The sequence below is a fragment of the Antechinus flavipes genome, chromosome 5 (assembly GCF_016432865.1).
Source record: "Antechinus flavipes isolate AdamAnt ecotype Samford, QLD, Australia chromosome 5, AdamAnt_v2, whole genome shotgun sequence".
Taxonomy (NCBI): Eukaryota; Metazoa; Chordata; class Mammalia; order Dasyuromorphia; family Dasyuridae; genus Antechinus; species Antechinus flavipes.
In genome coordinates this window covers 41,104,253-41,128,691 of record NC_067402.1, presented here as the reverse complement: position 1 = coordinate 41,128,691, position 24,439 = coordinate 41,104,253, and the positions used below count along the sequence as shown (strand labels likewise).

The following is a 24,439-nucleotide window of genomic DNA, read 5'->3' as shown; positions in this document are numbered from 1 at the left end:
AGAGGAAAATGTATAACTAACCAAAATGCTAGAGAAAGTAGAGCTGAAAGATTAGTGGTATTTTCTAAATGGAACTGCAAAAGCATCACTTGGACTTTTTTTTTTTTACAAAAATTGAACCACATGTTAGGGTATGGAGATATTGCAAATGGATATAAAAAAGGTACAAATAGTAAATGAATCCTTTATAGACTATACCACAACAAAAAAATAGTTACAACTCAGAGACCACAAACAAAAGACACAGACATAAATGGAAATTAAACAATAAAATTCTAAACAAATGGCAGAGAAAAGTCATAGAAACAATGGATAATTATGTAAAAGAAAAATGATAATGATGAAAAACCATACCAAAATTTTTGGGATGCAAAATTTTGGGATGAGGACTAAAGCAGTCCTCACAAGGAAGATAATATTCCTATAAACATGCATTAGCAAAATAGAAAAAGAAAGAATTACTGAAAATGATATGCATTTAAAAAAATTAGAAAGCCTACAACAACAGCAAAAAACTAAAATAAGCTCAAGAGAGAATCTATTTAGTAGAGAAATAGATAAACTGGACATATATATGTATGCATTATATATATATATATAAAATGGAAATGATAAATAAAACTAAAAGCTGACTCTTTGAAAAGACAAAATTGATAAACCATTAATTGATGTGATTTAAAAAAAAAGAAAATCAACAAAATAACAAATGAAAAAGGAAAAATCATAATAAAACTAGAATAAATAAAAATAATAATCAGAACTATTATACACAATTACATGTTAACAAAAACTGAGAACACAAAAGAATAGAAAAATACCTCAAATTGTAAATTTTCCAAAGAGGCAGAAAACAAAATATAAGTAACTCAATCTTAGAAAAGGAAATAGGGCTAATTGTAAAGGAACCATTAAAGGGGAAAAAAAAAACTGGTTTGGATGGTTTCAAAGAATTCTATTAAACTCAAAGGAAAACCAACACCCATGCTACATGAATTAATTTCAAAAATTGAGATGAAAAAAATCACTCTATTAAAATCTCTTTTATGAGACAAATACAGTCCAAAGATATAAACCAGAGATGGATAAAACATGGAAGGAGAACTAAAGACTAATATCATTAATGAATATCAATTTGAAAATTTTAAATAAAATCTGGTAAACTATAGTGATATATCCAAGAAATTATTATTTATTATAACTAAGTTGGATTTATACCAGGGATGTAAGGATCATTCAGCATTAGAAAAACAATCAACAAAATGAATCACATTAAAAGCCTAAAATATTCATCTTAATAGGGAAAAAGTCTTTGACAAAGTACAAAACCCTCTTATACTAAAGATCCTATAAAGTAAAGACATAGAGCTACATCTATAATAAGTATCTATCTAAGACTAAAAGCAAGAATCATATGAAATGGAGAAGTATTAAAACCTTTTTCAGTAAATACAGGAGTAAAGCAAAGATACCCATTCTTACTACTATTGCTTAATATAGTTTTGGAAATGCTGCTAGCAATGGTAATAATACAATAAAAAGCAATTAAAGGTTTAAAGACAGGCAGAGAGAAGACAAAAGTATCCCTGTTTGCTGATGATATAATAGTATACTTCGAAAATCCTAAGGAATCAACAAAAATATAAAGCAAGACAATTAATAGCTTCAATAAAGGTGCAGATTATAAAATAAAACCTCAAAATATAATTGCATTTGTAAATGACAATAATAAAGTCTTTTTAAAAAATCTATAATAGAAAGGAAGATTTTATTCTAAATAGCTACAAAACTCCTAAAGTATTTGAAAATCAGCCTATTAAGCACACAAAAAATGTGTATAGATTCAGTTACAAAGTGCTCAAAGAAATAATGGGCAATGAGGTGGCCCTGTGGATTGAGTCCCTGACTTAGAATGAGAAAGACTCATTATCTTCCTAAGTTCAAATCTGATTTCAGACATTTACTAGTTGCATGACTTTAGGCAAATCACTTCATTCTGTCTGCCTCAGTTTCCTCATCTATAAAATTAGTTGGAAAAGGAAATGGCAAACCATTCCAGTATCTTTGCCAAGAAAATCCCAAATAGGGTCATGGAGACTCAGACATGATTGAATGGCTGAACAACAACATAGAAATAAAGAACTTAAATAACTGGAGGAACATTCAATGTTCATGGGTAAGGTCATGCCAACTTAATGAAAATGACAATACTTCCAAAGTCAATTTACACTTTTTAATGCTATAACAATTAAAACCAAAGGTATGTTTTATAGAATTTGATAAAATAATAACAAAATTCATTTGAAAAATAAGAGCTAGAAAATCAAGAGAAATTATGAAAAGAAGCAAGGATGAAGGGGAGCTAAAGCTTTCAGAACTCTAACTACATTACAAAGTGGTAATCGTCAAAACCATCTGGTATTGCTTTTAAAAAGAGAGAGATGAATCAATGGAACAAATACGACGAGAGAATAAGAAATAATGGAACCTAAGTGCTGTATCTGATCTGAGTTCAAATCTAATCTCAGATACTTCCTAGTTCTCTTACCCTCCACCTTGTCCCAATAATTAATTTCTCTCTCTCTCTCAGTCCAATAGCCATTCTTTGATAATTACAAGATATAAACAAACAGTTCTCAAAGGCATAATTTCAAAGTACTAATGATCATATGATCACTAATAATACTAATAAATGCAAATCAAACCTATCCTAAGTATTCACCTTATCCCTGTAAATGAACAAAGATGGAAAAAGATGGCAATAGTTATGGTTGGAGAAGCATAGGCACACTGGTATATTGTTGGTAGAATTATAACCTGATATAGTTTGGAAAGCAATTTGGAACTATGCAAATAAAGAAATTAAAATGTTCATAATTTTTGACCTAGAGATTCCATTTCTGGACTATTTCAAAGAGGCTATTGAGAAGAAGAAAGTTCCCACGTACACCAAAATATTAATAGCAACATTTTTTGGTGACAGTAAAAAAATTGGAAATAAAGTAAATGCCCATTGATTGGAGAATGGCTAAACAAATTGTGTTGCCTGAATATAATAGAGTAGCAGTGTGCTGTTAGAAATTATAAGTGTAATGAAAACAGACAAATATGGCAAGGTCTACATGAACTAGTACAGAGGCAGAGCCAAGAAAACAGTGAGCACAACAATAATCTGATGTAAGTGGAATGATAAAGTCGCACAAATCAAAAATGAATGTTGCAAAATTATAAAGAACAAACTTGGCTTAAAAGAGAGAGACACTCCCAATATATCTCTTTCCAGAAGTGAGAAGTTCACAAATGTTGCATATTGCACATATTTTAGAATTTTTCAATGCATTGATCAATTATACTGATTTTTTCCTCTTTTTGTTTTATGTCTTAAAAATATTGTTAGATGTTTCTCAGGGAGGTGAATGGAGAGGGATATTGGGGAAAACTATGCTAATATAAAAAACCCCAAAAGATATCAATAAAAAACTTATTTTTGGGGAAAAAAAGAAGTAAAGTCAGGGCTGAGAAAGAGCTAGAAAGACAAAAAGGAAATAACAAAATGGGATTCTTGCTGGAAATATGCAAGACAAGTTATCAGGGGAGCAATCATGTGAAATAAAATGATGAAATAATCCTGGGAAAGAGTGGGATGAGACCTTAAGGTGGGGAGAGCCTACAGATGAGAGACATTTTCTTCCCCAGAATTGTACATCCTATATTTAAAATGAGATCTAAAGATGCTTAGTCCCAGAGAAGGATGGGAAGGGAGGGAGGGAGAATACTACAAAGACCTCAGCCTATGTTATGCCCTAAGAAGAGAAGTTGGCCTTAACCCTTTCTGGCTCAAGGATAATGAGTGCAAACATGGAGAGGATGGAGAACAAACCTCATTTATTATAAGGTCAGGCAAGGTAAATATCCACACAGAGAAGGCAGAGACAGAAAGACAATTAGGGTAACAATGAGGGAACCCCTCCAAATCCTGAGAGTCAGAGGAAGGTACCAATGATGTCAGTGGGAAGCCCATCACCTGGGTGCTGAGAGAAGTTCAACAGACCAGACTCATTTTGAGGCATCCTGGAATGGAAAACTGAGACCCATCTGAGCTATACAAGGAGAGAGGAAAGGAAGCCTCTGTATAACTGGGTGAGGTCTTTGAAACTTCCACTGCATTTGAAGTCAAAGGACCCTAGAGACTGTTTCATTAAAAAAAAAAAACCTCCAAAAGGGAAAGATGAGGCAAGTGGCTGGGCTCCCTCTCAGACCACAGACTCAGAGTTTGTCCACTTCTGGGCTCAGACTTAGAGCTTTTCTCACTTGGTATTTTGGGGCTGTAAGACTTTGCTGGATTGTACTGAAAAAATCTTTAAGAATCCTCATTGGGGATCCAATCATTCTGACGAAAAATCTGGAACTATGCCCAAAGGGCTATAAAACTGTTTATCCTTTGACCCAGCAGTGCCATTATTGGGTCTGTATTCCAAGGAAATCATAAAGAAGGGAAAAGGACCTACATGTGCAAAACTGTTTGTAGCAGCTCTTTTTGTGGTAGCAAAGAATTGGAAAAGGAGTAGATGCCCATCAAATGGGGGATGGCTGAATAAGTTGTAGTATATTAAGATAATGGAATATTATTGTTCTATAAAATATGATGAATAAGCTGATTATAGAAAGGTCTGGGGAGATTTCCACAAACTGATGCTGAGTCAAACAAGCAGAACCAGGAATACATTGTACACAGTAACAGCAAGAAAGCACGACGATCAGCTATGAAAGTCTTGGTTCTTCTCAGTGGTTCAGTGATCCAAAGCAATCACAATAGACTTTGGAGAAAAAATGCCATCTGCACACAGAAAAAGAACTAAGGAGACTGAATGTAAATTAACACATGCTCTGTTCACTTTTTTCTGTTTTTTTTTTTTTTAATCTCTCCCGTGGTTTTCCCTTTTTGCCCTGATTTTTCTCTCCATGGTTCATAAAACAATGCGTGTTAAAATAAACAACCAAATAAATAAATGGAAAAAAAGAATCCTCATTGGGTTATTTTGATTTGTGTGTGAACTGGATTTAAGTGAGGGAGGGCTGCCCAAAGTCATCAGCTTCTCTCTCCTCCAGAGTCACTTGGGTCCAGTGGCAAGACAGAGCCAAAATAACTGGTGATGACCCTGGAGGTGGCTGAGGAAGGAGCCAGATACCTTGGGTTCTAGTCTTGCCACTAATATTTCAGACCTATATTAAGTCTCTTTTACCTCTTAATGGAACTCTGCAAAATAGGATAGGGTCAAAGAAGGTGGATTGGATGACCTTGAAGATGTACAACAACCAATGGCCCTTTTCAGGCAAGAAGGGGCCTCCAAACAAGTGTGGAATGATGCTATAATGGAAGCTAGGGCCAGAGAACAAGTCTGAAGATTAAAACTCACCTAAATCCAGCAAAGGAGCTGCAAAACTAAACTTTCTTCTTGGTGTAGTATGCTGGCTGTGGAATACTTTCTTTCTCTCCAGGGCTGTGCTGGAGTCTCATCTCTTTGTGTTACTTAAAAACTGACCTGAAGGAAGCATGTAATGATGTCTTCTGGGAGATAAGCCAAAATCTGGTGCTGACGGATGAAAAAATAAATGTGACAACTTATTTTGATTAACAGAGACATAGTTTTCTTATGGGCCAACCGTGGTGGGTTATAATTGCTATTCTGTCTTCCTTGCTCCTGAAGCAAAAAAGTGGATCAAGTTCATGACTTGAGTTTTTTCTCTTGATATCTTTTTAGCACTCCAGGTGCCAGAGATAGCCAGAGTTGGCCAGAAGTTCTGTGTTTTTGCTTTCAAAAACACTCTGAAAACCCCCTTGAGTTGCATGCAAATTCTGAGTGGAAGGAATGAGCTTGTTTCTGTTTTAATATTTGACCAAGATAGATTAGAAAGAAGGAAGGATTGAGCCAACCTAGGCCTCTGCTGCTAAGGCTTGCTGGGGTATTTATTTCCTGCATTGGTGTGAAGACAAGGGTTGACCTGCAGGTTAGGATCTTAGTCCCTTTCCTTCCCAAAGAACTGGTCTCACTGCTTGATGATCTTTTGGATTGAGTTCTCTAAAAATTGACAACATTTCTTGAGAAGACCAGTTGACTGGTTTAGAGAATCTCAGAGCTGGAAGGGACTTGAGTAGCTATTTTGTTCTATCTCTACTTGAACAAGAATTCCTTCTATGTGATAACCAGTGGTAATTCAGCCCTCACTTGAAAAATTCTTTCCAATTACAGGAAATTCACTACCTCTCTATGTCATAGAAAGCTCTTTACAAGCCATTTCTAGTCAATCTTCCTAGGATGATTATTTTACCTTTATAATCCCTATCAATATTAATCCTCACTTATTTATGTGTTGTAAAATACTTGTGTCACCCATTTCATTTTCTAATTGAATTTGCTTGCTTGCTGTGTAGAATACTATGTCTATGTCCTATTTCAATGGCTTTGCATTAGTTTAAGGGGTATTACCAACATGACATCACATCCATTAAAAAACTGGATAATTAATAATGAAAAGTGATAACAAAGATATTTAATAATAATGGATCTTCTGATACGACAGATCTATGCTTTCATAAGCCGAAGGAGATCTGGTTGTAGAAACTCCCCCTACCCATGAAGGTCACTAACTGGTGTGAAACATCTAGTCTTACTCAGCATGGAAAATGTGGATCAAAGCACAGTATTTTAACTTTTTGTTGTTGTTGTTACTTATTTGCTTATTGTCATTTGTTCCTTGTGTTTTTTTCCTTTTGATTTGATTTTTCTTGTACAATGTGACAAATAGAGAAATATGTTTAAAAGAACTGCACATATTTAACCTATAACAAATTGCTTGTTGTCTTGGGGAGAGGAAAGGTAAGGGAGGGATGGAGAAAAATTTGGAACACAAAGTTTTTAAAAATGAATATTAAAAACTATGTTTAAATGTATTTGGAAAAATAAAATTCTATTTAAAAAAATCTAGTCAGAGAACTACTTAGGGTATTGAGAGTTTAAATGACTTATCCATAGTCACTAGGGCAAATATGTATTTTTTCCAGTAGAATTTTATTTTTCCAAATACATGCAGATAGTTTTCAACATTCACCTTTGCAAAACCTTGTGTTCCAAATTTTTCTTCCTTTTCTCCTTGTTCCATTCCAGCATCTTGGACAATGCTTGATACGTAATGACTGATAAGTGTTAACCAAGTGAAAGGAGAGTTATAGGTATTTTATTAGTGCTGTTAAAAGGAGGGACCATGCCTCCTCTAAACTTCATAACTTGTGTCTCACAGAGTGGGGCTTATCATAGAGGAAGGGGGCTCAAGGAGGGTCTTGGGGGCTACTTCACCTTTGGTGTCTGCTTGGGACTCAGCTCTGACCCGCAGCTCCAAGCTGTGGCGGGCACATCCTGGCAGGCCAGTTGGGCAGATGAGGCTAAATCAAGCCTCAAACCCATTGGGGAATCAGGGGGGCATTTACCCCAAGCAATGAAGCCTTTGCTGGTGGAATGGGCTAATGAGAACCTCTTGTTCCAAAAGCCAAGAAGGTGATTGAAGCAGGAGCTGTGGAATACTTCGAGCTTGGTCAGGCTCAAAGGTGTCAAGTCATCTGCTGCATCCTGGGCCATCACCAGTCTTGCTACTGGGCTCCGATGACCCTGGAAGAGAGAGGGAGGCTGCTGACTTTGCACCACCCTCCCTCACTTAATTCCAATTCATGCACGAGTCAAGAAATCACCCCACAAACAATAATAATACATATGAATTAATTGGTGTCTGTCTTTGAATCCTCTAGGGATATCTTACCTTATGGGACATTTAAATGCCAAATATTCTGTAATCCATTAAAAATCGGAACGAAGAAAAAACATAGCTAAACTGAAAACTAACCAAGCTAAAGAGATTTATGCTGACAAAGTGATCATTGTCCCCGAGAACTGTTCTGCTGTTGAAGAGATGGAGGTAAGGAGAACTCATTCATTGGTCTGATTTCTGACTGAGGTTGTTAGAATTTACAAGTGAGGGCTGGTTCCAAGATTGTGGCTACCTTGAGTCTTTTATATCTGATTCATTTATTCAGGATTTGAACTCAGGTGTTCCTGACTCTTGCTCCTTCTCAGTTGTCTCCTATCATTCAGATTGTCGACTCATTAAATGTGACAGAAAAACTGATTTTGAAGGGAAAAAGGAATACAGGCTTCATGCTTCTCCTCTTCCCCCTTCCCAGTAAGTCAAATTGGAAAAGATTTCCTTTGATTGCCTATAAACCAAACTATTCACTCTCTCCCATTTTCGGCTCCACCCTCTCCCAGAAGGGCTGGATGCGATGAGACTCCAGCTAAGGTTAAGAAGAGGCTAACAGATGGGCCCGGGCGCCTCCTTCTCGACGGATGGTCCTTCTAACACGTCAGGCATGTGCTTTGAGTCCCGAGCCCCAGGGCCAAAATCTGCTGATGGATCTCCTGGGACCGGGCTGGAGAATTACAAATAATAACTGGATCCTGCTGTAGGTGGGACTCCTGACTCCCATCACCTTCAAGCTCAAAAACCTTCCACTTCCTGGGAGCAGTGTGAGCTCGAGTCCACAGGGACAGCTCTTGGGTCGATAGGGGAACTATGCAAATAAAATAAGGTCCCTGTGAGACTTTAGGTGATAATCCTAGATAGCCCTTTCTTCACAATACAAAACATTTACATGTTAACTCATTTGATCCTTGGAACAACCCTGTGAGGTAGGTGCTATTATTACCATTCCTATTTCATAGATGAGGAAACAGCCTGAAAGAGACCGATCCTTTTTGGACCAGTTCTTCATTAGCTAATCAGCAAACATGTATGAAGCTCTTGTGGTGTGCCAGACACGTGGTCAAAACTCTCTCCTCTCTCTCTCTCTCTCTCTCACACACACACATACACACACACTATATATATATATATATACACTGTACACAGTAACAGCAATACTGTTTGAAGAATGACTTTGAACGACGAAGTTATTCTGAGTATTCTAAGTAACCAAATCAGCTACAAAGGACCTATTAGGGAAGATGCTGTCTAGCCAGAGGAAGAACTGACAAACCAAAGTACACAAAGTAGGGGCACACACACACACACACACACACACACACACACACACACACACACAAACGGTGGCCTTCTCTACTGTGGGGTGGGGAGAAAGTCTGGAATTTAAATGCAAAAAAACAAAAACAAAAGATCTATATTTCTTCCCTACTACTTCAATCGCAGGCAATTCACTTTCTGTAGCATCCCCATTATTCGTTTAGTTTCTTATATATGTTTTTTATTTGTTTCTTTTATGAGATTGTTCAGCTCTGGAGGGCAGGAGTCATGTTTTATATTTGTCTGATTCCCTCACAGGGCCCGGATCAGACCTGCTGAGTGTGCAGCAGATACTCAAGAAATGCCCACTGAATGGACTAAGGCCTGTTGTGTCCATATTTTGCCCACCTTTCCCACCTGCAGCTGCCCTCCAGCCCCACCCCCTGCCCTCCTCATTCTTAGGGGTTTCTAGCTTTTGCTAGGTCTGGTTACACAAGGCTGAGATCCATCCTAGAAAAAGTCTAGATTCTACTAACTAAGGAGGGTGGTTCTAGCCCTCTTGTGATAAATGACACAGCTGAGACAATAGTGAAAGAAATGACAAGTTTTAGTAAGTAAAGATATTCTCCAAGGCATCAAACAGCATTACAAACACCAACAGCACAAGAAGACATTTGGAGGCTGGGTCTGCGAAGCAGCAGCTGTGGACTCTGGAAGTGCATGAAATAATCGTTATTTTCCAGCCCTGAAATTCCAGAACAAAACTCCCACTTGCCACCCCCAGCCAGAAGGACCCTCAGAAGGTGGCAGAGGCCCTGCCAGGAGGTTGAGAGAGCACAGCTTCCAGGAGAGCTCTCTCCTTCCTCCTCAATAAAGAGAAAATGGCCCTGGATGCCAGTTTGGAGGCCCAAACTCCAAGCTAAGGCAAATGCTCGAGCCCAGCACTCCCTAACAGCACACCTCATGATTTCCTTGGCTGTAAGAATTTTTGCAAACTCTGGAAGACTGAACTTTCCCTTGTTTCCAAGGAACCCAGTCCCAGGGTGGGCTGCTCTGTCCAAACTGCTTTGGTTCAACTCACCATAGACGTGACACCTTTGCACACCACCTGAGCATGGGGAGCCAGAAGGGACAATTCATCAGTTACAAAGGAAGGCCCCTTGGTACCCGTGCCCCAGACCAGGTGCCAGTAATGGGAGCGAGGACACTGCTTTTGGTCTCCAAACAAAGGGTTTGAGAATTGTTCAGCTCTTACTATGGGCAGGTTAAGACAGTGAAGGCCCTGAGAGGCCATCACAAGGGTAAGCCCCAAGACTCTGCTTTAGGTCCAAAGAAAACCTTTTCTCTTTGGTGAGAACTCTTTGCTGGGCAGAGGTAAAACACATAGGTTAAGGCAGCTCTGATGAGTGGACCGCCCATTTTTTTGGTTTGTTTTGGGGCTGACTGTTCTGGCCTGGCCTCTAGAATAAATTCCGGAACGCAGACTTTTAGCTTCATCCTTCTAATTCCTTTAACTCAGTCCCCAATGCTATGTCCTTCATCACACATACACAAGGGTGAAGAGTCACAAGACTTCCACAGAGGCAGGCTGGCTCTTCGGGACAGAACTCCCTGGACGCTAAGTCCTGAGCTGCCCGTTGGTTGAATGGGAGGACAACACTGTGGTCTACACTCTCAGAGAACAGTTCCTTCTGAGGCAATGACAGGCAGACAACAACACCGGATTCCCAAACACCAAAGGACACAGAGTTCAGTGACCAGTCATAAAAGAAAGTTTAACTGGCCCAAAGAGGTATCTCGGGCTCAGATGTTTTCATTTCATAAGTAATAAAGCTGCTACCAGAGAAAAACAGATTGCCGACCCAGAAAAACCTTAAGGGGTCAACGGAGGAAGCAGCCTTCTGGGATTTTGTATTCTATGTATTTATGGTAGGAGTTGCTAATAAGCTCAACTTACCGGGTTATTCATTCCCCAAATGCACTGGTCACATCAGTAAGAGAACAAGCTAGTTGTGGTTAATGGAAATAAAGAGACTCTGACTCCCACTTTACCCATCACCCTTCCTGTGACACGTAAGGCGGACACATCATTCCGACAAAGCTGCTGCTTTGTTATCCTTTCTCTCCCCATCCATGAAAATCTCAGATTTCTTAAGGATACCCTACATCCACACTCCAAAAAGTCTGGTCTGGTCTTATTAAAAGTGGGGCAACCATGCCTTGTATTGGGATAGTTAAGAGTGGTATACTGTACCTGCTGGGCAGGTCTGAAGCTAGTTGAGACAAATCTGGGTGGAGCTACTTGAGTTAATTTTCAGCTGATTTCATCTAAAAGGGGACTAGAAAAACAGGACTGAAGCCCAGCAGCAGCCTTAGTCAGCAAAAGGGAAGGGTTAAGTTGGAGTAGGGGGAAGAATTATGTTTCTGAATGACATCTAGCAAAGGGAGGATGAGCTGGTTCACACCAAGGGATTTGGTGGAAACACCGGGAGAAAGACCCTCACCATCCTGGAATTTGGGGAGGAGAGTGACTGATTAGAAAACCAGAGAATTTCTGCCTCACTTCCCCAGGAGATGGCCCTGTAGAAGCTGTATTTTCACAAGTCATTCCAGTTGTCAAGACCACACCTGACTAGAAGATAATATGGCCAGATATTAAAATATATAAGTGATAGTGAGTGTGTGTGTGTGTGTGTGTGCGCACGCTATATGACCCACAAGGCACAGGGAAGGAAAATTCACTACTTTCTTTTGCACCCAAACAGTAGCTTGGACACTTCTCTGATTAGAATAAGGGAACACATCAAAAGCATAATCCATCACCTTCAGGTGGGAACATGTTTCTTAAAGTCTCTTTACTACTTTAGTTGGGGCCCTTCTTTGGAGACAGATTTTTTTCTTTTCTTTTTAAAGGTCCTTTAAAATCTGCTGGTGGCCCTATTAGCCTAGGTGAATTGATAAATTTTCCCTACAAGGCAGATTTAAAGCAAAGACCTCTGAGAGAAGACCCCGTAGCAGAGAGGCTGAACAAATACATTTAGGCCACTGATTGGCTTAAAAAACCTCTGTGTAATACACAAACATACTTGCCCATCATTTTACAAGAAAATATAATCTCCAAATTGTTCATCTTGATAAAGGCACCTGGTTATATTGAACATGAACTTTTTTTGGTGCTAGCTGAACTCTGCTGAGTAATTAGTGAAAATCACCTCTACGTGGGCTGATTTTCTGTGCCGTGTTCCCAGCATGAGCCCTATCTCCCAGTGCACATATGCATATATTAATCTCCTTAGAACTGTACACGTGGAACTCATCACTAGAGTCCCTTTTAAAATTAGTCCTGCCACCGGAGACAGGGACGCAAACATGTCACCTCAGTGGTACAACCCGCCAGTAATCTATTGCACTTTCGGCCAGTCGCTGGCCAGGCCTTCTAAAACCGTAGCTAGCCGTGGGAAGCTCCTTTCTGTAGTGGCTGAATCCTTGCGTATGCGGCTTTCTTTGGGTCTGAGCCCAAGGTAAGAGGAAGTCAGGCAGCCGTACATGATAGCAAGACAGGAAACCATGTGGGCCTGCCCTGCCCCCTCTACCCCTGCAGTGGGGGTGTTCCCCGCAGTGCTCCCACACCAGGGAAGTCCCTAATTTCTAGCCGTTCTGGACCAACCAGTCTTTGTGCCAGCCTCCAGAAATTAGGGATGTGAAAGTTAGGGTCCCACGATCGGGCTTTGAGCCCGACGGCACAATTCCCTCCCTCCCCGTCCTCCTCCCTTGCTTCTCCCCTCTCATGGAGGTCAAGGGCCCATGAGCAGGGCCCGTTCTGGCCTCCAGAAGGGCAGGATTCCCAGGAGAAGCAAAGGCGGAAGGAATCAGCCTTTGGTGATGAGAGGCTGAGAAGTGTGGCCAGAAAAAAGCTCGGCGTCCGGCACTCCAGGGAAACGCCAGGCTCCAAGTGCGAGGCCACGTTCTCGGAGAACCGCAGAGGAGGGACAGGCTAAAAGGAACCGGAGCTTTGGGGGGAAATCTCTTAAGCTGAAGTCTTTTCTCTGCAGCTCTGGGTTTTCTTTCTAGAAACGGTGTCCCCGGGGCAGCAGGCCTTTCAGCACCCAATGCCACGAGTCACTCATGCTTTCACTTCCTCAGACCCGTCCGCCTCTCGGGCTTCGGCGCACCTTTCGGCGCACCCTTCCGCGCCTCCACCTCCAGAGGCTGCCCCTGACACCGTTGTTGCACGGAGAAGGTCTGGCTTGCTGTCCACACTCTTAAAAGGGTTGAACCAGTTCAGGGAGAAGCTGCCCCCAAAAGCTGCTTCCATCCCTTCCCAGCTGCCGAGCTTCTCCCAAGTCGGGTTTTCATTCTTGAGTCGCTCGATGCCCTGGAGTTAAAAAGGGAGAGAGAAAAAGGGAGACAGCTGTGACATTGCCAAGGAAGAGTCCCACCGCGCAGGAGGAGCCTGGGAGGGGGCGATGGGGACGTGCCATGCAGGGGGAGCGAGGGCTCAGTGCTCGGAGAACCCTCCGCTCTGTCAGCATGCATTTCTGAAGCGCCTACTATGGGCTAGTGGTGGTACCGAGGCAAGACGTGGAGTAGCAGTGGCTCTTAAGGAGCTTTCAGAGAATACAAGAATAACAATCATAGCAAACCCCTCATTTCACAGGTGAGGAGACGGATTTGATCAGGGACACACGGCCAGGAAGGGCCCGGGCTGGCCTCTGCCGTCCAAGACAAGTCAGGATGGAAGACGAAGAAGGTAGCAGGTGGAGGAGCAAGGCCATTGTGCCCCTGTCCTGGCCCCCACCCCCGATTCTCCCACCGCACGGGCTCAACCTCCCCCTCCGAGCCCAGTAAGACACAACCTCCGGCAGCCCGAGGAAGCAGGGACCCGGGAGACAGACCAGGGGCCGCCCGCCCGGCTCACTTGGGCCTGACTGCCCAGGAGGGGAGATGGGCAGCTCAGTGACTTCAGAGGCCCAGATGATCAAATGAAGCCAGATGCTGAACAGGCCAAACCACCAGCTGGGGCTTAACTGGCAGAGAAGGTGGCAGGTCTGTCCCACCCACAGGCCGTCCCACTGGAGACCCCCTCTCCCTCCACCACGGGCACTGCCAACCCCCAACCTTGGCAAGGAAGTGGAACGAGGGGGAAACCCAGCAATGGGGGAAAGGCTTAGAAAGCACCCCAGCAGGGGAGAAGCAAGACTTCACTAAAGACTGAGCCTCAGCCATGCTGCCCGCCCCCATCCACTCACCTGCTCCTGGGACCGTCACTCACCAGTCAGCCACTGACCAGGAGAGCATTGGAAGAAGTGGCAAGGAGTTAAGCCCGCGGCTGGGGACCGTGGGGGGGAGATGCTGACCTTTAGCCCTCCTTCCAAGGGCCCAACCACCAGCCCGTGCCCATCCCTCCTCAACGCTGATCAGAGAGCCAAGGAACGGGGGGAAGGGGAGGGAAGGGCCACTTAGATGGCAGCTACTGTGCACCAGGCCCTCAGTGCTGTACAAAGGCCCTGCACGGGAGGTTTGCCATCCCCCTGGAGGTAATGGAAGGAAGGAGGGAGGGGAGGGAACCAGTAAGTAATTCTTCAGCCCGACTGACAACTCCTACCTCACTGGATTCTCACAACCCTGGCAGGTGGGGCAGGAGGCCGCGGCAGGTGGGGCTTAAACGGCCGGCCTGGGTCACTAGTTTGCCCACAGGCCTTTCCTGGGTCTTGGGGTGTGAGAGGTCACTTAGCATCACTCTCGCTTGAGCTGAGGCCCAGGGAAGGGAAGGGATTTGTTCCAAGGGCAGCTTCCTCCAGTTCTACCCCAGGGCTGTGTCCCCAGCTTGGGCTGCCTGGCGAAGGACCCTCCCTGGACAGGCGTGCATTCGGCCTTAGCTGGTCAGGCCACATGGGACCCCCCACCCCAAGGGAATGGTCCAGGGGAACACATTCTTGCCAGCTGAGAGTTCCAGCTGGAGGGAACCTCACAGCTCCTACTCTCCAACTTCTCACTTTACAGATGAGGAAACAGGCAGAGTGGAGCCGTGACTGGCCCAAGGTCACACAGAAAGCTAAGGATTAGAATTGAGGCTTTCCTCTTCCTCTTCCCCCACTGGGACAGTTCTCTTGGATCCCCTTCCCCAGGAAGCTCTCTTCGCCCTGCTTCTGAAATGTGGATTTTTACATCTTGATTGAGTTGTCCAGGGGCAACATGGGCTTGGTCCTTTTGTGCCCTTATCTAAGTCACCTGCTTTTCTGTTTTTTACCTTCCAAGGCAATGGCCAGGAACTCAGAGGGCTCCCTGAGGGAAATGCTGACACTTTTCTTGCACGCAGTCATTTGGGTCCCAAGGTCTGAAAAGCCCCTCTCTGGGATCCTGCTGCCCACCCGTTGTGGTAAAAACTCAGGAGAAATTATGCCTTCCATTCACTCACAAGGTCATGAAACCTCAGAGCTGGACACAGACTTGAGGGGTGGGATGAGAAACCTGAGATGGAACAAGGGGGAGCCCCTCCCTCCCAGGAGTGCCACAAGGACCAACAAGGTAACTCTTGCCCACGGCTTGCCAGCCATTAGCTGGGTTTAATTTTACTATGTTTCCCATGGTATCCTACAACTCTTACATTCACCTGTGGAGGAGGGGGCTCACTTGTGATTTCTCTGTGTGAGAACTCCCAGTGAGTCAGCTCCCTTCATCAATCTTGGTGGCATCTGCTACCCACCTGGGAGCTGCTGGGGCACTTGCCTAGGGTCACAAGGCCAGCATTTGGTAGAAGAGGCACTAACAGGTCTGTGGACCTGGAGATGGAAGGACTCGGGGGCCACTCACTCAAACGTCCTCATGTTACAGTTGGGGAAACTGAGGCAGAAGCCATGTGGGCTGCACAAAGTCACACATGGCATGTGAGGCGGGATTTGTACCCGGGTCCTTCTATTCCAGTGAGGGCTTTTTCCTCTATACTACCTTGCTTCCTCGAACCCCGACCTTCCCTGCTCCGAAACCAGCTCTCTCCCCGCCGTGCCAAACTGCCCCTGCGTTTGGCTTTATACCCACAGACACTTACTATGGCTTATCTTTCAAGAAGCTGGTCGCTCTTCTTCACTTTCTGAAGTAATCTCACACCCACTAGCTCTTTCATATTCACAAAAACGTTATAAATTACATCAGGCAGATGCCGACTCCCCTCCCTCCCATCACTCTCCTCCACAACTATGTGCCAGAGGTTAGAACGAGGAGAAAACAATCCAGATCATCCAGAGAGGGTCCCCAGGCCCGATGGCTTCGGAACCCACAAGTCTGGTGACCTACTGCATGAGAGTATGGAGTCAGAGACAGAAAGGCCTTAAACACAACTCCTAGCCGGTTTGGCGCAGAAGGCTTGGGGCCATTAAGGGGCAGAAGTGAACCTATATGAGAACCCACCAGAACAGGCTGGTGCAAGGACACGGGGTCCAAGAGAACCTCGTGTCCACCTCTGGGCTCTGGGACTGCTCGCTCCACAGCCAGCCAGGAGGCTTGTGGACTAAAGTTCTCTGGGATGAACTAAGTCTAGCTCTTCTGGGCCTTCCTGTCTTTGGTTTCCATCAGGTGTGTCTGGGTAATGATGCTTCCCACGGCCTCACCAAGGGGCCACAGAAAGCCCCTTTCTTTTCAGTACAGAGGCACCGATTGCCAACATTTACACAAACACAGAAGGCAGGGGCTAAAGTGGAGCATCGGGGGAAACAAGTTCCTTGGGGGGATGGAAAGGAAGGTTTCCACTGGACTCAATCACTGGGAAAAGGGCAAAAGCCAACAAATAGCATCCTCCCACTTCATGGGGAATTCTTTATTTTCTAAAAGGCATTCTCATATAGATCATTCTCTGGGGTTAAGTATATTGAAAACCAAAACCAAAAAAAAAAAAGTAGTCATACATACAATGAACAGAAATACAAAATCGACTATATCGTTGATACATACAGGATGATACAATACCATTGATTCCAGGTTACTCAGACCCATTATTCATTTGGAGGATTACTTTAGCCCCAGCTTTCTCCCCTGCTTTCATTGCTGGCCCTTTGGCTAGTAAGTGATTTTGCCCAAATACATTAGGGAAAATAAGGAGATGAATTAATCAGTTTGGTTATATCAAAGCTACTTATTTTTTGTAAAACAGACTGGAGGATAGGGAAGGGATGAGGGGGAAGGAGGAGGTAAAGTAGCCATAAACAGTGCCCTGTACCAGATACAAAAAGGTACTGATTAATGGGAATGAAAGGAGGTTTTTTTTTTTTTTTTTTACATTCTTTGTGGATCTCAACGACTCCCGCTTTCCCTTTCCCATTGGCTTGGATGACCCAAAGCTGGCTGGTAGGTGCAAGGTCCCTTAGAAGCAAAGTACGATATGAATAGAAGATGTTATTCAATTCAACACAAAGACTTACTTTGTGCAAGGCACTGTGCTAGGCTCTGGGGGAAACAGGGGAACAAAGGACACGGTCCTCACCCTCAAAGAGCTTACAATCTGCTGGGTGAAGGGGTGGGGGAGGAGGAAGAACATAGAGCAAGGAGCCTTCCTCACAACAACCCTGTGAGGTAGGTAGTGCAAGCTTGAGATCCCCATTTGTAATGAGGAGCCTGAGGCTCAGAGACAGTAGGTGTCTTGCCCAAAGTGGCACAGCAGACAGCTGAACCCGCTACACCGGGCGCCTCAATTAAGACCACACACAGACGGGTCCAGACACTGCACACAGAGTCACAAACAAAGCTGCATTGATTTTGCACGTGTTAATCTGAGAGAAGTCACAGAATGTTGAGCCGTGAGGAAGTCACGGCCATTGTAGCCTCCAGCTCACTCACTCTACGGAGGAAATGGAGCAGGAGGCAAAAGGGACCCTGGCCCTCGGGTTCCCCGGGCAAGGGAACCTGGGATCCTTCTCAGGGTTCTCTATACAGAGGAGGGAAGATGAAGGACTTTCAGGCATATGCCTTTATCCTCCAGAAGCACCTTTCCTCAAGGTACCTCCATCCACCTTTTATGCGGGCTCACCTGATTTTTGAGCAGGAAGGAACCTGAGCAGTCATCTGGGCTGTCCAACCCTCTAGGCTAAGGATGGGCAAGACAATTAGTGAGTGTGAAAGCCCAGATCTGAATTCAGATTTCCCATCCTCGACTCTTTCCATACATCAAACTGAGAGCAAATTTAATAATGCTACAATAAGGAAGACTGTAAGCTGACTACGATTTATAACCCTACAATGTGCTTCTTTTGGCAAATGTTATCATATACATGAGAAATTATTGATCACAGAAAAAGCTTCCTATGCTTTTAGGGCACAGGAAATTTTGTACATGCTAAAACGTTTTACTGTTCTTCTCAGACTCAGGTAAAATCTGAAAAGGACTAAAGAAACATAACCTAGTTCAAAGGAACAGCGATACCTTTTGAAATGATGAAAGCTGCTTCTACTTCAAGGGCATTTAAACACTGATCTATGTTTTCCTTTTGTCTTACTATTCAAAAGGGAGTTGAATAGGAAGGGGACAGCGAGAGGAGAGGAAGAGGGCATGGGATTGTTGTTGGTAAAGGCAGCTAAACTAAAAACTACCAAAAAGCTAATGAAAGTTGGGGTTTAAGATGCCCATTAAGATTCAAAACTGATTTTTTCTTGGCATGTTTAAATTAAGCAATCAGTGTTATTAAAGAGTTAAATCACCTAATGTATAAAAGGAGAAGCAATTGCTAAGAAAATCAGTCCCATTCTTCCCTGGGCACTGTGAAAGTATTGTTTGTTGCATAAATAAGTAGAGAAAGTAAGGCAGGGAAAGGAAATTGACTTGGGCAAAGTACTGGCTGAGTTAGTCAAAGAAGGAAGAAAATGATTTGTTTCAATCTGAATGGTCACAACCAAAGAGCTAAGATCTCTACAAAACGATACTAAATGAAGGCAAAATTTTGTTTGCAGTGGCTTTTTCTTCTAACTTGCTTCTAATCAAGGTCACATGCAAAAGACATTCCCCCCTTTCCCAAGAACTCAGCTACTATAACTGAAATGTGAAGTCTTGACTCCATTCCTATAGTAACAGAGGCTAAAGGACTGAAATTCACTCAGTGAATTTAGTCCAGAGAAACCAAAGAAATATAGCTTTTGGTCCTCAAGACATCTACTCACCCTCTGGGCTGAGGCAATTAGAATCTCTTTTTTCCCAGAGAAGGAGTTTTAGAACATTGGTTAACAAGGACCTACCAAAAAACATTTTTAGACAAAAAAAGAAAAAAATCACATCAATTGCAGAGAGAATTCGCTTATTTTCTCCTTATATTGCAACAGGTCATAAAGCTAAATCAGAAAACAAGTTTTGGAAAAATTTTATTGCATGTGTTTTCCATGTGGAAGCATTGACAGAATCAAAAAGATGTGGCACATTCACATTACTTTCTGAAAAGTGGCACAGATTATTGACTTTCTCCACACCCAGGTTTGGACTGATGCATTAACACATCTCACACTCTCATACTCTCAAAATGAAAGCTAAAAATAGATTTTAAAAAATCAACTGATAAGGATCCAGACATCCAGCATTCAAAATGTCCTCCCACCTGCTGCCAGTACATTCAAGGATTCCTGCTCCCCTATAAAACCCCAGTCACCTTCATCACACCGGCCGGGGACCCTTTTTTGTTGTGTGTGTAGGACACGTCTTTCCTTCTCCTAGCTCAGACCAGAGTGCCACTCGTTCTGCCCACATCATCTAATTGTAGCTTTTTGATTCCCTAACATTGCCAACCTGACTGCTTCCGACCTACATGTGCATGAGGATTTATTACTGTGTGTAGCTATCAGAGGATGACTTTGCTCGATGGGTTTGTAAATGCTAATCCCTGAAATGATTTATTCTTGGGAGGGTGTGTGTGTGCCAGTCTACTGCAGGGCCAGTGTTCTGATACCAAGGTCTCTGCCGCCTCCACATCCCCTATCACTAACACTGTTTAACTGGCATCTCACCAAGGAAACAATGGCTTGAACTGCTCTCCTAAAGTTGCATTTCTCATTCTTCTTTTAGTATAAGGCATTTTGCACTGAGGAAAAATCGTCCATCCAAGTCATTCTATCGACTAATAGAGGGCACAATTTCTTGATTTGGTGGAAACAGACTTTACTGCTGTTTACCCCACCCCCACCCCCCCACCAACAAGGCAGCTTAGACAGAACTGTTTTTCCTTTATCAGGAGCAAGGAACAGAGGCCCCTGGGCCTTGTTTTAAAGCTAATCCCAAGTCCCATGAAGCCAGCGGCCCGAGGGCTCCATTCCCTGATCCTCAGTATTTCCCAGCTCAGTTATGGAGTGTCCATCTTCGGGTGAGGTCCCAGGAGCCCCACTGCTGCCCCAGGATGGCTCTCCTCCCCGCGATGGTCCCCAGAGGTCCCGGAGGCAGATGGCATTCTGCTCGCTCTGCGGGGACCACCAAAGTCACGGCTCACGCAGTTAGTAGAGGTGGGCACAATCACTGGAAATCGCGCCCCTTTCACGTTAGTTACGCCAAACAGAAAGCAGAGAAGAAACCAAAGGCCAGGAAAGTTAATTTAAAAGGGTTTGAAAAAAAGAAGAGGAGGAGGAGCTCCAACCACCAGAAGCTGCCCGGACAGCCTGAAAAAACGGAGCTCATCAGCAGAAGGGGATTTTTTTTCTCTGCAATGCTCGCCATTTTACTTGATGTTAAAAAAAAGTTTTTGTTTTGCTTTTTCGGTTTAAACATTCATGTAAAATTTATTGAACGGTAGTGCTGTAATGTGGTTTGTGTTTTAGTGGATCTGCTGGTCAAGGATTCTTCAGACCACATACTGGTACGGGTCTGCTTTCCCCTGGTCTGGTGTAGCAAATGGGCTAAGCCACGCTATAGAGAACGGATGGCCAAATACTGCTTTCATGTTCATCCATTTTGTTTTTTTGGCCCATCTTCTCTCTTCCTTTTTCAATTGTTCTATTCCCTGAAAACAAGAACAATCACACTTTCAGTCAAGCACTTTCATCACGATGGTTTTGTTTTGGGGGAGGGAAATGCCCATTGCCTTATGGCAAATGGAATAAAAGTTTTTTAATCTAGAAAATACTTTCTTTTTCCTTTTTCTTCTTTAAAATTGGAAAAAAAATGCAAGAAAAATATGACAAAATTATACCTAACTTTCTTTTCTTTTTTGGAGGGAATGGAAGAAACACACATCTGTAAGCATTTTTTTTTTTTTTAAAGAGGGGGGAAACTCAACAAAAGTGGCAGAATATAATAATCACAACCAATTTCTGATCACTTAGACCTCCGGCTATCTTTTTGTTAGGAACTAGTTTCTTCTACGTTAAGCCTGGTCTAAGAGTCAGCATGGACCTGACATCATAAAAAATGTAATGATAATTCATTTGGGCCCAATTTCAGAGAAGATTTGTTTGAAGAAACCATGACCAGTTTGCAGACAAAAAAAAAGGTTAGATAGGATTTTGAATGTGGTTAGCTTCCTCAACAGTCCTCACAGTGAGTGAAAATATGAATGGCATGAGGAGCAAGAGATACACAAATAACTGGGAAAAAGTTAAGAGAACTTTAAATGAGGGTAGAGGGAAATGATCAACAGGAAAGGGAAAACACTAAATTAGTAAATGTTAAAAGTTATAGCACAGATCTTTTCAAGCCATCAGACCAGTCAGCCCAGTCACAGTAGAAACAACTTTAGCATTTTTTACAGAAGTAAAATGAAATAAAGGTCTAGAGCTGTCATCAGAACTCTGGAGGACAAGTTCATTCCCTTTTCGCAATTTAAGATAAATCACACGGCTACCTGAGGCATATTACTATGGTCAACTAGGACCAAAGAATGTTTTGAAGGTCCCCAAGAGGAAAGGAGGCCCTAGGAATGTGTGCAACCCCTGCTTTCTGTCAACTACTGCCTCTAGGAAGGTAGGGGAGCCAGCAAGCCCCACATTACTGGACATGGTAGCTAACTGGACTCTTCCTCACTTTCTAGAAGTCACAACAGCTAGGGACAACTCCAGAGGGCAGGGAAATCCAAATAACTGTAACTTCTTCACCTCAGGGGACCCCAGCTCTGACAACTTACAGTTCTGAAGGAAGGATCAAGACTTGAATAAAAGGAATCCTCGCTGGACTGCTTTTTGTTCAAATATGATTTCCTTCTTTCTTGGAAGGAATTAGCAACAAGTGTTTGGTACTCTGTAACATGGAGGCACTAGATATAGACACTCTAGGGAGTAATAATATTGAATCAGGCAGAGAAACTGGCCTACATCAAGATGAGAAAAATTTTCCTTGAGATAAGAGAAAAATTCTGTTTCTCCATGCCCTCTTTCTCAGATTGCTGTAAATGACTAATCTGAACAGTCACAAGCTTTCTACTTCCTCACATCGAGGATAATGTCATAAATGGGAGTGCAAACTCATTCAAAGCAGAAATAGTGCCTCCCCCTCTTCCTCATCACAGAGCCTCCAAGAGTGATTTGCACAGCACTAGAGCTCAAATAAAAGTGTGTGTGTGTATGTGTGTGTGTGTGTGTGTGTGTGTGTGTGTGTGTGTGTGTGTGTGTATGCAAACACACAAGATAAACAGGATATGCCCAAAGTCTTGGTGCTGTTGAAAGCTACTGAAGCTTAAAATTCATCAGCATGTTGAACTAAGACTTTGGGAACACTATATGAAGTGGAGCTCATGCCCATGTGCACCACAACATGACTGGCTCCTACAAGTGCTGACGCATTTAGGAGGGATGGCATCCTTCCTTGCTGGTCAAACTAATCCAGGTCATTCTGCCTCCGCTGGAGGGCAGGCATGGCAAGGATTATGATAATTCTAACTGCAAAAGAGGCTGCCAAGGAATGGCTGAGGTCAGGTCCAGGGAAGCTCCGGGTTCTCTTCCTGCAGACCTTTCCCCACCTGCACCCCCCACCCTCAGCCCCATTTCCCTCGGGACTGATGGTCCCAATCTGAGAGCTGTAGCCTATCTCCTGGCACAGTAAAGGGAGGAAACATGCCCAGTGCCAGACCAGTCCTCCTGTTCTCCATTGGTTTTACAGAAGAAGTAATTGTAGCTCTTGTGTTTTCACACGTTCTCTCTCCTCTGCTCCAAGAGCTGGAATTAACTGTGAAATCAGAATGCTACCCAAAGTGCAAGAAGGAACGCTTTCCTTATGGAAAAAGAACACTTCAATTAGATTTCAAATGACTAACCTTGATCTCAGATGGAGGAAATTCCTCCTAAAGTGCCCTTCATGGTGTCTCAATGAAAGTGATTCGGATGTAAAGCCGCATAGTGTGAACACAAAAGCCAGTAATTCTCCCCAGCCTTGCTTTACTTCAGGGCCCTGGTCTGTCCTCCAAGGGCCCGTATACACCGGTGGGGCAAGGGGCACTCACCGTTTCATCAGTGCAGATGGAGTGTACCTGGGTCCCGAACATCACCGATGTGAAGATGAGAAAAAGGAGGGCTTCAAAACAGAGCAGGATGAGGAGAATCACCGTGGTGGGCGGGGCGAATGAGCTGCATTCTGTAAAACAGAGAGGTGGAAAGACCTTAAGTCTGGGCTGGGATCACCCCCTGGGGCTGCCCTTGCATGTGCCATGGGCTCACTCACCCCCCACCCTCATGCGGGCAGTCAGAGCTCCGCCACCTTTATTCTCTCACATAATGGATCACCATTACATGAAGTCTAGGTTCCACTTTTACAAAACCCCGAGTTTCTCTGAGCTTCCTTCAAGCCTGAGAGGCGGGCCCTGCATGGAGGAGTATCCTCCTTTGTGTCTCAGACCTATTTTGTCCAACTTCGTACCCTTCCTTACCTATGCCGTTTACTGCTAAGTAATTGCATTTGTCATCCCTTAATTCTCCTATCATTCTTTAATTTTTCGCCAGTGCATGTCTTGTCTTTCCAACCAGACTGGGACTTCCCAGCCATTTCCCAATCACACCATCTGCACTGCGGGGATCCTGGGCTCTGAGAGGAAGCTCCCTTCCCATATCCCCTGGACAAGGCCTCCCAAAATCAGGCTCATGAGAGCACAAGAAGGACTGGCCTTGGGGGAATAGCTGTGTGCACAGAGCTGCTGTGGTAGGGAGATTTCTAGGCCTGAAGAAAAAGTTCTCAAAGCATTCATTATGAAGTATTGTTTTTCCTCCTGACTACATGTGTTTTTGGTCTTCCTTTCTTTAAGTTAAAATAAAGGCTCATATCCGAAGAATCTGACTAGCATTATTCTAATAGGGCAGGTTTTTAAAAAAGAATAGCCACTGATTTTTTTCATTTTTCATCTAGTTCTTAGCAAAAACTGTACTAATTCTGCACAAAGACACCAACAGATGATGTCACAACTTCTGGGCCTTAGCTTCCTCAAATGGCAAA

The 24,439-nt window shown here is 43.4% G+C and overlaps 1 protein-coding gene across 2 annotated transcripts in view; it reads right to left on the bottom strand.

Moving 5' to 3' along the window:
- Positions 1-9,655: 9,655 nt before the first annotated feature.
- Positions 9,656-24,439, bottom strand: part of ZDHHC3 (zinc finger DHHC-type palmitoyltransferase 3) — a 75,247-nt gene continuing 60,463 nt past the window's right edge. The window contains exons 6-7 of one of the 2 annotated variants that reach the window (XM_051961885.1): positions 23,457-23,587; positions 9,656-13,441 (exon numbers count right to left, since the gene is read on the bottom strand). In XM_051961885.1, the coding sequence (XP_051817845.1) occupies positions 13,190-13,441; positions 23,457-23,587 (383 nt within the window). In that variant the 3' untranslated portion in view covers positions 9,656-13,189. Of the gene's footprint in view, positions 13,442-16,850; positions 21,027-23,456; positions 23,588-24,439 lie in introns of those variants that run through there. The other variant, XM_051961884.1, reaches the window with a different exon arrangement.